Here is a 14,655-nt window from a genome sequence, read left to right as displayed (position 1 = left end):
AATCGCCAGCTGACGTTAGCATTATTTAGAGTGACTATAGCTAGCTCAGGAGTTAGAGCTCAGCTAGCTAGCTATTTAATGTCAGTTAATTAAATCTGCCATTTGCCATCCTAAAATTCGGTTAATGTTATGACCTGCATGACTCTAATGTGTTGCTTTATAGGCCATCAGAATCAAGATTCTATTTTTTTTCCCTCTTACCTCAGTATAACGTTAGCTGATAGCTAGCTAGGTCAGTAGGAATTTTTTTTACCAAAAACTAAGGCACTTGCTCAATGTTAGTGTTGTACAAAATTGATAAAAGCATGTTAACTCATTAGATAATTGATTGTGGAGCTGGCAAAATGCAGAGAATTGTTAAATAGGAGTGTTTTGTTGAGTATTGTTGAGTTATGGGAATTCTACATCCATGTGTAGGCTAACTTAAGTTTGGTTAAGTGAAGCTCTCGTGTGTTTTTCTGTTGCTGCAGATTTACATTCTCTCACACTCTACATTGTCACCTGGAGTCAGCTCTGTAACTGTGGGCCCAAGTTTTTGTGGTGAGTATTACATGAAATTGCAATTGCCATTATTGGACTGTTTACGTCAAGACAGTTGATGGATGGTCTTTCAGTCACAGACATTCACTTGCATGTATTTCAAAACAAAATTTACGGTGATGAAAAACAATCTGATCTTGGTAATCATGAGTTTTGGCAAAGTTTTAACATGGGAGTGAACTAGTGTTGCACAGTAAACCTGTACTAAAAAGACAGACTCTTACATAGCTTCAGTGTTCCTGTGCATACATGGGAGACTGACAGAACGCCATCTCTGTAGCACTCCATCCAGTCCAGAACCCGGGGTCCTGAAGTCTCGACTTTTACGATACTCAAACGATGCGATGTTAATATACCTCTCTGATCTAACGAGTCTGACTAGCTGTCGTGACCTCTCAGGTGGGATTTGGCTACAATGGAGAGCTGGAGAGATGGTTGTTATGCTAGGTTCTCCTGTCTCTGCACAGGAACTGCAGCTCTTTTGCAGTGATCGTTAATGAGCCTAATGACGAATCATGGTCAGAATTATGTTGGCCCATGCTACACCCCTTCACCAAGTTTCATACAAATCGGGCTGGTAGTTTTCGCTTAATCCTGTTCACACACAAACAAACCAACATTCAGATACTCACACAGGGGAGAAATTGCTTGCATGATACTGTGTTTTTCTGTTGCTGCAGATTTACATTTTCTCACACTCTACATTGTCACCTGGAGTCAGCTCTGTAACCGTGGGCCTGAGTTTTTGTGGTGAGTATTACATGAAGTTGCAATTGCCATTATTGTTGTGTGGACTATTTACGTCAAGACAGTTGATGGAGGTTCTTTCAGTCACTGACATTCACTTGCATGTATTTCAAAACACAAAACCTACGGCGATGAAAAACGATCTGATCTCGGTAATCATGTGTTTTAGCAAAGTTTTAACATTGGAGTGAACTAGTGTTGCACAGTAAACCTGTACTAAAAAGACAGACTCTTACATAGCTTCAGTGTTCCTGTGCATACATGGGAGACTGACAGAACGCCATCTCTGTAGCACTCCATCCAGTCCAGAACCCGGGGTCCTGAAGTCTCAACTTTTACGATACTCAAACGATGCGATGTTAATATACCTCTCTGATCTAACGAGTCTGACTAGCTGTCGTGACCTCTCAGGTGGGATTTGGCTACAATGGAGAGCTGGAGAGATGGTTGTTATGCTAGGTTCTCCTGTCTCTGCACAGGAACTGCAGCTCTTTTGCAGTGATCGTTAAGGAGCCTAATGACGAATCATGGTCAGAGTTATGTTGGCCCATGCTACACCCCTTCACCAAGTTCCATACAAATCGGGATGGTAGTTTTCGCTTAATCCTGTTCACACATACAGACCGACATTCAAACACACAGAAGGAAGACTGCCAATGTAAACTAGCTTTTTGTCTATAATTGGGTGCATTTACATTTTAATGTTCATGAATGTACACTGTCCCTCTTGGTCATATAAAATTAATTGAAAAAATTGTAGAGAAAACATTACCTTCCGTCCTGCAGCGGCTTTGCCTGTGACGGAGGTCATTAACAGTAGGGCATCGGATCTATTTACGTTTTTTTTTACTATTTTCAAATATGGTTTGTCCTTGCTGAAGGTAGAATTGATTACCCTGTTGGATTGTTTACAAGCTAAGTGACAATATTCTGAATCTATCATTAAAGAATTTTATCTTTTCTTTTGACCAGGAAATGGCTGAGACCGATTTCCTCAGTGCCATAGAGAGAACGACAGTGGGGATCTATGTCGTGAAAGACACTGCCAGCAGTCCTCTGACGTCAGGATAGTCCTCGAGGGTGTGATGGTGCTTCAACAATTAACTACATTGACAGAAACAAAAAAGAGCTGTCCCTGTGTTGAGGTGCTGAAACCGGAATGTGTTTCCTCAACAAACTTACAGTGCAGTAAAACTGAACAAAAAGCAATACTTCCTGCTCATTTTATTCACCACATAGACAAGATCTCCATGAAGGGTTCTTACCTCGTTAGATTCCCCTGCTGTGTTCAGTGTGGTGATACTTCCTTCCAGGAAATGATCTGGACTCTTTTTTAGTGTCATTTCAGCTGGCAGCGTGTTGTCGTTGTAAGATCTGACAAACTTGAAGTCACTGGTGCGTGAGCCCGTTGTCAGGTAAGCGTCATAATTGTAAGAACTCCGCAGCGTTCCTGTTCCATCCACCTCTGCATAGTTAGGAGGGAAATACGCGCTGGGAATGGCCACAGCTCCATCAAACAACAGTCTAGGTTTCCTCCTGCGGCAAAACCTCACGGCCAGGATGAGAATGATAAAAGTCAGGAAAAAGGTGGAGACGGACACCAGAGCGATGATCAAGTAGGAAGTGAGTTTAGAATCCTTCCCCTCGTAAGACATGTCTTTCAGCTCTGGAACCTCAGCCAGGTTATCTGATATGAGTAGGTAAACAGCACAGGTTGTAGACATAGAGGGCTGCCCGTTATCTTTCACAGATATCACAAGGTTCTGCTTCATACCGTCAGAATCAGAAATGTCCCGCTGGGCCCTGATCTCTCCAGTGTGGAGACCGATAGTAAAAAGTCCCGGATCGGTGGATTTCACAATCTGATAGGAAAGCCAGGCGTTCTGGCCAGAGTCAGCATCCACAGCTATCACCTTGGAAACCAGGGACCCTGCCAGGGCAGCTTTGGGGACCATCTCAGTCATCAAGGAGTTCCCTGTTGGAGCAGGGTATAATATCTGGGGAGAGTTGTCATTCTCATCCGCTACGAAGACACTCACAGTCACGTTACTGCTGAGTGGAGGAGAACCGTTGTCTCTGGCTACAACCTGGACCTTGAAGCTCCTAAACTGTTCATAATCAAATGCTCTCACGGCATGGATCACCCCCGTGTCTCCGTTAATGGATACATATGAAGACACGGGGACACCGTTGACCTCACTGGGCACCAGAGAATAGACCACTGTGCCGTTCTGTCTCCAGTCTGGGTCTCTGGCAGTAACAGAACATATGGAGGAGCCAGGCTTGTTATTTTCACTCACATAGGCGCTGTAGGATGGTTCATCAAACATAGGAGGGTTGTCATTGACGTCAGAGACAGATAGATGAATCGTCTTACATGAGGATAAAGGTGGAGAGCCCTCGTCAGTAGCAGTGATAGTTATGTTATAATCTGATATCAGCTCACGGTCTAATTCACTGGTAGTTACTAAGGAATAGTAGTTTTTAATGGAGGGGTTTAGTTTGAAAGGAACATTCTGCTGGATGGAGCAGCGGACCTGTTTATTGACACCAGAGTCTTCGTCCTGTACATTAATGATGCCCACCTCTGTGCCTGGCAACACATTCTCAGGGATGGGATTGGTCAATGATTTAAGAGAGATTGCTGGGGCATTATCATTAACATCTGTAATATCAACTTTGACGTTTGCAAAAGAACTCAGACCTGAATTGTCTTTGGCTTGGATACTGAATTCATAAACAGACTCTGTTTCAAAATCAATCTCTCCTATTACACTTACTTCACCTGTTTTTGGATTAAGGGAAAATAATTGCTTCGCATCGTCTGAAATTGGTCCAAATCCGTACGTCACTTCCCCGTTTGCCCCCTCATCTGCATCAGTGGCAGACACAGTGGTTACAACATAATCTATAGGGGAGTTTTCAGACAGATTCACTTCATAAACATTCTTACTAAACACAGGTTTATTGTCGTTAGCATCAAGCACAGTGACGTGTATAACTACAGTACCGGATCTCTGCGGAGTCCCTCCGTCAACAGCAGTCAGTAGTAACGTCACCTCCTGCTCTACCTCACGATCTAATTCCTTCTCTAAAACCAGTTCACTCTGTTTCCAACCTCCAGGATTACTGTGAACAGCTAAACTAAAGTGATCGTTCCTTTGTAATGTGTAGCTTTGAACCCCATTTAGGCCTATGTCTGCGTCATGAGCCTGATTTAGAGGAAAGCGAGCGCCTTTGTCTGCTGACTCTCTGATCTCAAATTTGACAAAGTTTTCCCCGAATTTTGGAGCATTGTCATTGACATCTTGTACTTGCAAAACGATGTTATGTGATTCTAACGGATTCTCTAGAATCATTTCATACTTTAAGGTGCATGAAAGTCTCGTACCGCAAAGTTTCTCTCTGTCTATGATTTCAGCGATGATCAATTCACCCGTGTTCAGATTAATATCACAATACCGTTTACTTCTACGATCAACATCCAAACGAGCTTTACGAGACAACATTCCTTTAGCATCAAGTCCCAGATCCTTGGCTATATTTCCTATTACCGATCCACGTTTCATCTCTTCAGGAATAGAATAGGTCACATCTCCATAGCTGCTGCGCAAGAACAGAGGAAAAAAAGCCAGCCAAAACATCGGTGCAGAGACAGAGAGGCCCAGGTATTCCATTCTTCAGAATGATGTAGACAAATTCTGCATGTGATGCTCTTATACAGGCTAATCCAGGCAAAATACACACTCTATCTCGACGTCTAAATCACAAAAACACCACTGCCTTTATCACGACGTACACGAAGTCTGCACCCATAAGTGGGTGGAGAGAGACATGAAACATCACTTGCTGGTAGATAGCGACACTCTGTGTACTTTACTAAAACTGCAGAAATCTGCGTGCAAAACCCACACACTTCATGTTTAGACGTATCAGCGCCACGTTGAAAGTGCCTTGCATTTCTCTTTTGTATTTTAAACGCAAGTCATCTAAATGAGTTAATTGATGTAACTCTTAATTCAAAATGACAACAAAACGCTATGTATAACGCACACACACACTTCAGGACTTTCTCTAGTTCAAAGAAGCATCACAATGTTCACTGGGATGAAAGAGACACGCAGGAGCTGTCCAAAAGCCATGGTTCTGAAACTGGCATGAATCTCAAAAGACGGTATGAAGACGATTGTATAGAACAGCAGCAAACAGTAACATTTGAAAAATAACTAAATAAACTAACATTTGCACATACTGCAGCTGTATCCCTGCTCATTGTATCCACCACATACAGGATCTTTATGAAGGGATCTTACCTCGTTAGATTCCCCTGCTGTGTTCAGTGTTGTGATACTTCCTTCCAGGAAATGATCTGGACTCTTTTTTAGTGTCATTTCAGCTGGCAGCGTGTTGTCATTGTAAGATCTAACAAACTTGAAGTCACTGGTGCGTGAGCCCGTTGTCAGGTAAGCGTCATAATTGTAAGAACTCCCCAGCGTTCCTGTTCCATCCACCTCTGCATAGTTAGGAGGGAAATACGCGCTGGGAATGGCCACAGCTCCATCAAACAACAGTCTAGGTTTTCTCCTGCGGCAAAACCTCACGGCCAGAATGAGAATGATGAAAGTCAGGAAAAAGGTGGAGACGGACACCAGAGCGATGATCAAGTAAGAAGTTAGTTTAGAATCCTTCCCCTCGTAAGACATGTCTTTCAGCTCTGGAACCTCAGCCAGGTTATCTGATATCAGTAGGTAAACAGCACAGGTTGTTGACATAGAGGGCTGTCCGTTATCTTTCACAGATATCACAAGGTTCTGCTTCATACCGTCAGAATCAGAAATGTCCCGCTGGGCCCTGATCTCTCCACTGTGGAGACCGATAGTGAAAAGTCCCGGATCGGTGGATTTCACAATCTGATAGGAAAGCCAGGCGTTCTGGCCAGAGTCAGCATCCACAGCTATCACCTTGGAAACCAGGGACCCTGCCAGAGCAGCTTTGGGGACCATCTCAGTCATCAAGGAGTTCCCTGCTGGAGCAGGGTATAATATCTGGGGAGAGTTGTCATTCTCATCCGCTACAAAGACGCTCACAGTCACGTTACTGCTGAGTGGAGGAGAACCGTTGTCTCTGGCTACAACCTGGACCTTGAAGCTCCTAAACTGTTCATAATCAAATGCTCTCACAGCATGGATCACCCCTGTGTCTCCGTTAATGGATACATATGAAGACACGGGGACACCGTTGACCTCACTGGGCACTAGAGAATAGACCACTGTGCCGTTCTGTCTCCAGTCTGGGTCTCTGGCAGTAACAGAACATATGGAGGAGCCAGGCTTGTTATTTTCACTCACATAGGCGCTGTAAGATTGTTCTTCAAACACAGGAGGGTTGTCATTGATGTCAGAGACAGATAGATGAATAGTCTTTGAGGAGGATAAAGGTGGAGACCCTTCATCAGCAGCTGTGATAGTTATGTTATAATCTGATATTCGCTCACGGTCTAATTCGCTGGTAGTTACTAAGGAATAGTAGTTTTTAATGGAGGGGTTAAGTTTGAAAGGAACATTCTGCTGGATGGAGCAGCGGACCTGTTTATTGACTCCAGAGTCTTCATCCTGCACATTAATGATGCCCACCTCTGTGCCTGGGTACACATTCTCAGGGATCGGATTGGTCACAGATTTCAGTGAAATAAGTGGGGCATTATCATTTACGTCTCTAATATCGATCTTAACTTTAGCTAAAGAACTTAGACCTGAATTGTCTTTGGCTTGGATACTGAATTCATAAAACGACTCAATTTCAAAATCGATCTCTCCTATTATGATCACTTCACCTGTTTTTGGATTAAGGGAAAATAATTGTTTCACGGTGTTTGAGATCGGACCAAATCCGTACGTTACTTCCCCGTTTAACCCCTCATCTGCGTCTGTAGCAGAGACCGTCATTACGACAGAACCTATGGGAGAATTTTCAGGCAGATTAACCGTATAGGTATTCTGACTAAACACGGGTTTATTATCGTTAGCGTCAAGCACGGTGACTTGTATTACAACAGTACCGGATCTCTGCGGAGTCCCTCCGTCAAGAGCAGTTAGTATTAACGTCAACTCCTGCTCTACCTCTCGATCTAACTCTTTCTCTAAAACCAGTTCACTCTGCTTTTCACCTCCAGCAATACCATTGACAGCTAAACTAAAGTGATCGTTCCTTTGTAATATGTAGCTTTGCACAGAATTCAGGCCTATATCTGCGTCATGTGCCTGATTTAGAGGAAAGCGAGCGCCTTTGTCTGCTGACTCGCTGATCTCAAATTTCACAAAATCTTCGCTAAATTGTGGAATATTGTCATTGACATCTTGTATTTGCAAAATTATATTATGTGATTCTAATGGGTTTTCTAGGATCATTTCATATTTTAGGGAGCATGAAAGCCTCGTGCCGCAAAGCTCCTCTCTGTCAATTTTTTCTGCGACAATCAGTTCACCCGTTTTAGGATTAATATCACAATACCGTTTGCTTCTACGATCAACATCCAAGCGAGCTTTCCGAGACAACAGTCCTTTAGCATCAAGTCCCAGATCCTTGGCTATATTTCCTATTACCGACCCGCGTTTCATCTCCTCCGGAATAGAATAGGTCACATCTCCATAACTGCTGCGCAAGAGCAAAGGAAACAAAGCCAGCCAAAACATCGGTGCAGAGACTGAGAGGCCCAGGTATTCCATTATCCAGAAATATGTAGACAATTCCTATAGTTATTGCTACTACACTGGTTTATCCAGGAAAAAAATACACACTACACTTCGTCGTCTGAATCACAAAAACACCACTATTCTTAATCACCACGTTCACGAAGTCTGCGCCCATAAGTGGGTGGAGAGAACCGTAAAACATCACTTGCTGGTAGATAGCGACACTCTGTGTACTTTACTAAAACTGCAGAATACAGTTTCAAAATACGACACTCACAGACTCAAATTATTCCGTGAGTCCACCAAGATGAAAGATGTGCAAAGCCTGAAATGTATTTGACGTCAATGACTTTGAAGTCTAACGGTATGTTTTAATGGATGCAAATTAAGATCTGGGCTTTCATGTCAAATAATGTTTCATTACTATGTGCAGTATATCAAACAAAATATAAAGATTTACCAACACCTTATGCAACGTGATTGTTGACAATTAATCGGTAATTAGTCTATTACAAAGGAAACAAGCCTATTATGAAAATCATTGGTAAAACTTTTAATGAATAACGTGTGAAAGACTCTAGAACAGCAGACACGCTGTGTTCAGTAAAGCCTCTATTCAAGATAAGCAAAGTGCCATGCTGCCTTAAAACAGATGTCAGAAAAACAAGGGAGCTGTCCGTTTGTTGTGGTGCTGACTAAGGCACGTTTCCGTGATTAAAGTAACAACATGATATTAGAGACAGCAACTGACTAAAGGATTCGGTTCGGAAGAATATTAAGTAGTGATTTACAGAGCCTATCTGCATGACAGTGAATGATTATTTTTTCTCACAAGGAAAATTCAGTTCTTACCTCGTTAGATTCCCCTGCTGTGTTCAGTGTGGTGATACTTCCTTCCAGAAAATGATCTGGACTCTTTTTTAGTGTCACTTCAGCTGGCAGCGTGTTGTCGTTGTAAGATCTGACAAATTTGAAGTCACTGGTGCGTGAGCCCGTTGTCAGGTAAGCGTCATAATTGTAAGAACTCCGCAGCGTTCCTGTTCCATCCACCTCTGCATAGTTAGGAGGGAAATACGCACTGGGAATGGCCACAGCTCCATCAAACAACAGTCTAGGTTTCCTCCTGCGGCAAAACCTCACGGCCAGAATGAGAATGATGAAAGTCAGGAAAAAGGTGGAGACGGACACCAGAGCGATGATCAAGTAGGAAGTTAGTTTAGAATCCTTCCCCTCGTAAGACATGTCTTTCAGCTCTGGAACCTCAGCCAGGTTATCTGATATCAGTAGGTAAACAGCACAGGTTGTAGACATAGAGGGCTGTCCGTTATCTTTCACAGATATCACAAGGTTCTGCTTCATACCGTCAGAATCAGAAATGTCCCGCTGGGCCCTGATCTCTCCACTGTGGAGACCGATAGTGAAAAGTCCCGGATCGGTGGATTTCACAATCTGATAGGAAAGCCAGGCGTTCTGGCCAGAGTCAGCATCCACAGCTATCACCTTGGAAACCAGGGACCCTGCCAGAGCAGCTTTGGGGACCATCTCAGTCATCAAGGAGTTCCCTGCTGGAGCAGGGTATAATATCTGGGGAGAGTTGTCATTCTCATCCGCTACAAAGACGCTCACAGTCACGTTACTGCTGAGTGGAGGAGAACCGTTGTCTCTGGCTACAACCTGGACCTTGAAGCTCCTAAACTGTTCATAATCAAATGCTCTCACAGCATGGATCACCCCTGTGTCTCCGTTAATGGATACATATGAAGACACGGGGACACCGTTGACCTCACTGGGCACTAGAGAATAGACCACTGTGCCGTTCTGTCTCCAGTCTGGGTCTCTGGCAGTAACAGAACATATGGAGGAGCCAGGCTTGTTATTTTCACTCACATAGGCGCTGTAGGATTGTTCCTCAAACACAGGAGGGTTGTCATTGACGTCAGAGACAGATAAATGAATCGTCTTTGAGGAGGATAAAGGTGGAGAGCCCTCGTCAGTAGCAGTGATAGTTATATTATAATCTGATATCAGCTCACGGTCTAGTTCACTGGTAGTCACTAAGGAATAGTAGTTTTTAATGGAGGGGTTTAGTTTGAAAGGAACATTCTGCCGGATGGAGCAGCGGACCTGTTTATTGACACCTGAGTCTTTATCCTGAACATTAATGATGCCCACCTCTGTGCCTGGCAACACATTCTCAGGGATGGGATTGGTCAGAGATTTTATAGATACAACTGGGGCGTTATCATTTATATCAGTAATATCAATTTTAACATTGGCAAATGAAGTGAGTCCTGCATTGTCTTTGGCTTGGACACTGAATTCATGAAATGACTCTGTTTCAAAATCTATGTCTCCTATCACGGTTATTTCACCTGTTTTAGGATTAAGGGAAAATAATTGTGTGGCTTCCTCTGCAATTGGACCAAATGCATACGTCACATCTCCGTTTGCCCCCTCATCTGCGTCTGAAGCAGACACTTTTAATACAACTGAATTTATGGGAGAATTTTCCTCTAAACTGACTTTATAGTCATTCTGATTAAACACAGGTTTATTGTCGTTAGCATCAAGCACAGTGACATGTATAACTACAGTACCGGATCTCTGCGGAGTCCCTCCGTCAACAGCCATAAGTAGTAACGTCACCTCCTGTTCTACCTCACGATCAAATTCTTTCTCTAAAACCAGTTCGCCATTTTTTCCTCCTCTAGTATTAGTATGAACTAGCAAACTAAAGTAATCGTTCCTTTGTAATGTGTAGCTTTGGACAGCATTCAGGCCTATATCTCCGTCATGTGCCTGATTTAGAGGAAAGCGAGTGCCTTTGACTGCCAACTCGTGGATTTCAAATTTGACAACGTCTTCGCTGAATAGTGGAGCATTATCATTGACATCTTGTATTTGCAGAACAATGTTTTGTGATTCTAACGGATTCTCCAAGATCATTTCATATTTCAGGGTGCATGACGCCCTCCTTCCGCAAAGCTTCTCTCTGTCGATAATTTCAGCGACGATCAATTCACCCGTGTTAAGATTAATATCACAATACCGTTTGCTTCTACCGTCAACATCCAAGCGTGCTTTCCGAGACAATAGTCCTTTACCATCAAGTCCCAGATCCTTGGCTATATTTCCTATTAACGACCCGCGTTTCATCTCCTCAGGAATAGAATAGGTCACATCTCCATAGCTGCTGCACAAGAACAGAGGAAACAAAGCCAGCCAAAACATCGGTGCAGAGACGGAGAGACCCAGGTATTCAATTCTCCAGAAAGATGTAGATAACTCCTTTGGTTATTGCACTTATACCGGGTTATTCCTGCAAAATATACACTCCCCTTCGTCGTCTTAATAATAAAAACACTACTGTTCTCAATCACGACGTACACGAAGTATGCGCCCAGAAGTGGGTGGAGAGAAACGTGAAACATCACTAGCTGGTAGATAGCGACACTCTGTGTACTTTACTAAAACTGCAGAAAACGGTTTGTAGCATACCACAATCACCTACACAATAATCCCTTTTAAGTGTATCGAGATGAAAGTGTAGCCAAACCTTTTATTTAACCAAAATCAACGACTCTAAGGTCAAATGTTATATGTTTTTATGGACACAATCTCAGATCTATGATTTCATGTCAAGTAATGTTTCATACGTACAGTATGTGTTTCTATTCAAATATCAACATTTACCAACTCAAAATTGCATTTCAAAAAGAGCAGAGTGTCAAGTCCCTTTGAACGGACTGACAGAAATAATACGGTAGATGTTCGGTTGTTGTGGTGCTGAAAAAGGCACAAGTTTCCCTTTCGAAGGTATGACAACGCAATTGGCAGACAAAAGCATTCGGTAGAAAAAATTATGTAGTTGGGATCAATTGTATATTTTTGACAAGGAAAATGAAACAGAAAAAATAGTAAGTTAAAAAAAAATTCTCACACATAAATCCATGCCTTCGTTAGTTTGTACCACCACGTTCAAATTAAGATAGCATACAATCTCTTGTTCTTAAATGAATAATTTAAATAGCAAATCAATAAAGCATGGTGACATAATAAAGTTCCCACATACCATTCAATATGGATTTCGCCAACAACAATTGAATAAAAGTAGGCTATCACTTTTTGTTGGTTATGATGAAGATAGCCAAAATGTACAGCTGCATCTCTGCTCATTTTATTCACCACACACAGGATCTCCATGAAGGGCTCTTACCTCGTTAGGTTCTCCTGCTGTGTTCAGTGTGGTGATACTCCCTTCCAGAAAATGATCTGGACTCTTTTTTAGTGTCATTTCAGCTGGCAGCGTGTTGTCGTTGTAAGATCTGACAAATTTGAAGTCACTGGTGCGTGAGCCCGTTGTCAGGTAAGCGTCATAATTGTAAGAACTCCGCAGCGTTCCTGTTCCATCCACCTCTGCATAGTTAGGAGGGAAATACGCACTGGGAATGGCCACAGCTCCATCAAACAACAGTCTAGGTTTCCTCCTGCGGCAAAACCTCACGGCCAGGATGAGAATGATGAAAGTGAGGAAAAAGGTGGAGACGGACACCAGAGCGATGATCAAATACGAAGTGAGTTTGGAATCCTTCCCCTCGTAAGACATGTCTTTCAGCTCTGGAACCTCAGCCAGGTTATCTGATATCAGTAGGTAAACAGCACAGGATGTTGACTTAGAGGGTTGTCCATTATCTTTCACAGATATCACAAGGTTCTGCTTCATACCGTCAGAGTCAGAAATGTCCCGCTGGGCCCTGATCTCTCCACTGTGGAGACCGATAGTGAAAAGTCCCGGATCGGTGGATTTCACAATCTGATAGGAAAGCCAGGCGTTCTGGCCAGAGTCAGCATCCACAGCTATCACCTTGGAAACCAGGGACCCTGCCAGAGCAGCTTTGGGGACCATCTCAGTCATCAAGGAGTTCCCTGCTGGAGCAGGGTATAATATCTGGGGAGAGTTGTCATTCTCATCTGCTACAAAGACGCTCACAGTCACGTTACTGCTGAGTGGAGGAGAACCGTTGTCTCTGGCTACAACCTGGACCTTGAAGCTCCTAAACTGTTCATAATCAAATGCTCTCACGGCATGGATCACCCCCGTGTCTCCGTTAATGGATACATATGAAGACACGGGGACACCGTTGACCTCACTGGGCACTAGAGAATAGACCACTGTGCCGTTCTGTCTCCAGTCTGGGTCTCTGGCAGTAACAGAACATATGGAGGAGCCAGGCTTGTTATTTTCACTCACATAGGCGTTGTAGGATTGTTCTTCAAACACAGGAGGGTTGTCATTGACGTCAGAGACGGATAGATGAATAGTCTTTGAGGAGGATAACGGTGGAGACCCCTCGTCAGTAGCAGTGATAGTTATATTATAATCTGATATCAGCTCACGGTCTAATTGACTGGTAGTCACTAAGGAATAGTAGTTTTTAATGGAGGGGTTTAGTTTGAAAGGAACATTCTGCCGGATGGAGCAGCGGACCTGTTTATTGACACCAGAATCTTTATCCTGAACATTAATGATGCCCACCTCTGTGCCTGGCAACACATTCTCAGGGATGGGATTGGTCAGAGATTTAAGAGAGATAACTGGGGCGTTATCGTTTACATCAATAATATCGACATTAACTTTTGCAAAAGAACTTAGTCCTGAGTTATCTTTGGCTTGGATACTGAATTCGTAAAAGGACTCTTTTTCAAAATCAATTTCTCGTATTACGATTACTTCACCTGTTTTGGGATGAAGGGAAAATAATTGTTTCACATCATCTGTAATGGGGCCGAATCCGTAAGTCACTTCCCCGTTTGCCCCCTCATCTGCGTCAGTAGCAGAAACCGTAATTACAACATAACCTATGGGGGACCTTTCAGGAGCACTAGCTTTGTAGACGTTTTGGCTAAATACGGGTTTATTATCGTTAGCATCAAGCACGGTGACGTGTATCACTACAGTACCGGATCTCTGAGGTGTCCCTCCGTCAACAGCAGTAAGCAGCAGAGTTACTTCTTGCTGTTGTTCGCGATCTAATTCTTTCTCTAAAACGAGTTCACTATTTTTTCCACCTCCAGGACTGGCATGAACTGCCAAACTAAAATGTTCATTCCTCTGTAATATGTAGCTTTGGACAGCATTCATTCCTATGTCTCCATCAAGTGCTTCATTTACAGGAAAACGGGCGCCTTTGTCTGCCGACTCTCTAATTTCAAATTTCACAACGTCTTCTCCAAATTGTGGAGAATTATCATTTATATCTTGTATCTGTAAGACTATGTTGTGCAATTCTAAGGGATTCTCCAGCACCATTTCATATTTCAAGGAACATGAAAGCCTTCTGCCGCAAAGCTGCTCCCTGTCTATTATTTCAGCGACAATCAATTCCGCCGTGTTCAGATTAATATCAAAATACCGTTTGCTTCCACCGTCAACATCCAAGCGAGCTTTCCGAGACAACAGTCCTTTAGCATCAAGCCCAAGATCCTTGGCTATATTTCCTATTATCGACCCGCGTTTCATCTCCTCAGGAATAGAATAGGTAAAATCTCCATAGCTGCTGCGCAAGAGCAGAGAAAACAAAGCCAGCCAAAACATCGGTGCAGTGACAGAGAGACCCAGGTATTCCATTCTTCAGAAAGATGTAGACAATTCTTGAATATTATCCCTCTATACAGG

At 43.1% G+C, this 14,655-nt stretch overlaps 3 protein-coding genes and 1 pseudogene across 3 annotated transcripts; all 4 read right to left on the bottom strand.

Annotated features, from left to right (window-relative positions):
• Nucleotides 1–2,258: 2,258 nt before the first annotated feature.
• Nucleotides 2,259–5,572, bottom strand: LOC146287781 (protocadherin beta-16-like). Its single transcript, XM_084698745.1, has one exon. It carries the CDS (start codon nucleotides 4,962–4,964, stop codon nucleotides 2,466–2,468), a length of 2,499 nt encoding a protein of 832 aa, XP_084554871.1. The 5' UTR covers nucleotides 4,965–5,572; the 3' UTR covers nucleotides 2,259–2,465.
• On the bottom strand, nucleotides 5,036–8,035 carry LOC146287780 (protocadherin gamma-A11 pseudogene; annotated as a pseudogene).
• Nucleotides 8,036–8,793: 758 nt separating this feature from the next.
• Nucleotides 8,794–11,210, bottom strand: LOC146287779 (protocadherin gamma-A11-like). The gene has a single exon (XM_084698711.1). It carries the CDS (start codon nucleotides 11,208–11,210, stop codon nucleotides 8,808–8,810), a length of 2,403 nt encoding a protein of 800 aa, XP_084554837.1. The 3' UTR covers nucleotides 8,794–8,807.
• A 946-nt stretch (nucleotides 11,211–12,156) lies between these two features.
• LOC146287778 (protocadherin gamma-A11-like) lies at nucleotides 12,157–14,574 on the bottom strand. Its single transcript, XM_084698710.1, has one exon. It carries the CDS (start codon nucleotides 14,572–14,574, stop codon nucleotides 12,157–12,159), a length of 2,418 nt encoding a protein of 805 aa, XP_084554836.1.
• Nucleotides 14,575–14,655: the final 81 nt, after the last annotated feature.

The sequence above is a fragment of the Hypomesus nipponensis genome, chromosome 5, assembly GCF_054491055.1.
Source record: "Hypomesus nipponensis isolate SF chromosome 5, ASM5449105v1, whole genome shotgun sequence".
Lineage (NCBI taxonomy): Eukaryota > Metazoa > Chordata > Actinopteri > Osmeriformes > Osmeridae > Hypomesus > Hypomesus nipponensis.
The sequence above is the reverse complement of the archived record's forward strand: the minus strand, read 5'-3'. Positions and strand labels throughout refer to the sequence as shown.

Coding starts and splice junctions, on each gene's coding strand:
- LOC146287779 (XM_084698711.1), bottom strand. CDS start 11,210: ATGTTTTGGCTGGCTTTGTTTCCTCTGTTCTTGTGCAGCAGCTATGGA.
- LOC146287778 (XM_084698710.1), bottom strand. CDS start 14,574: ATGTTTTGGCTGGCTTTGTTTTCTCTGCTCTTGCGCAGCAGCTATGGA.
- LOC146287781 (XM_084698745.1), bottom strand. CDS start 4,964: ATGGAATACCTGGGCCTCTCTGTCTCTGCACCGATGTTTTGGCTGGCT.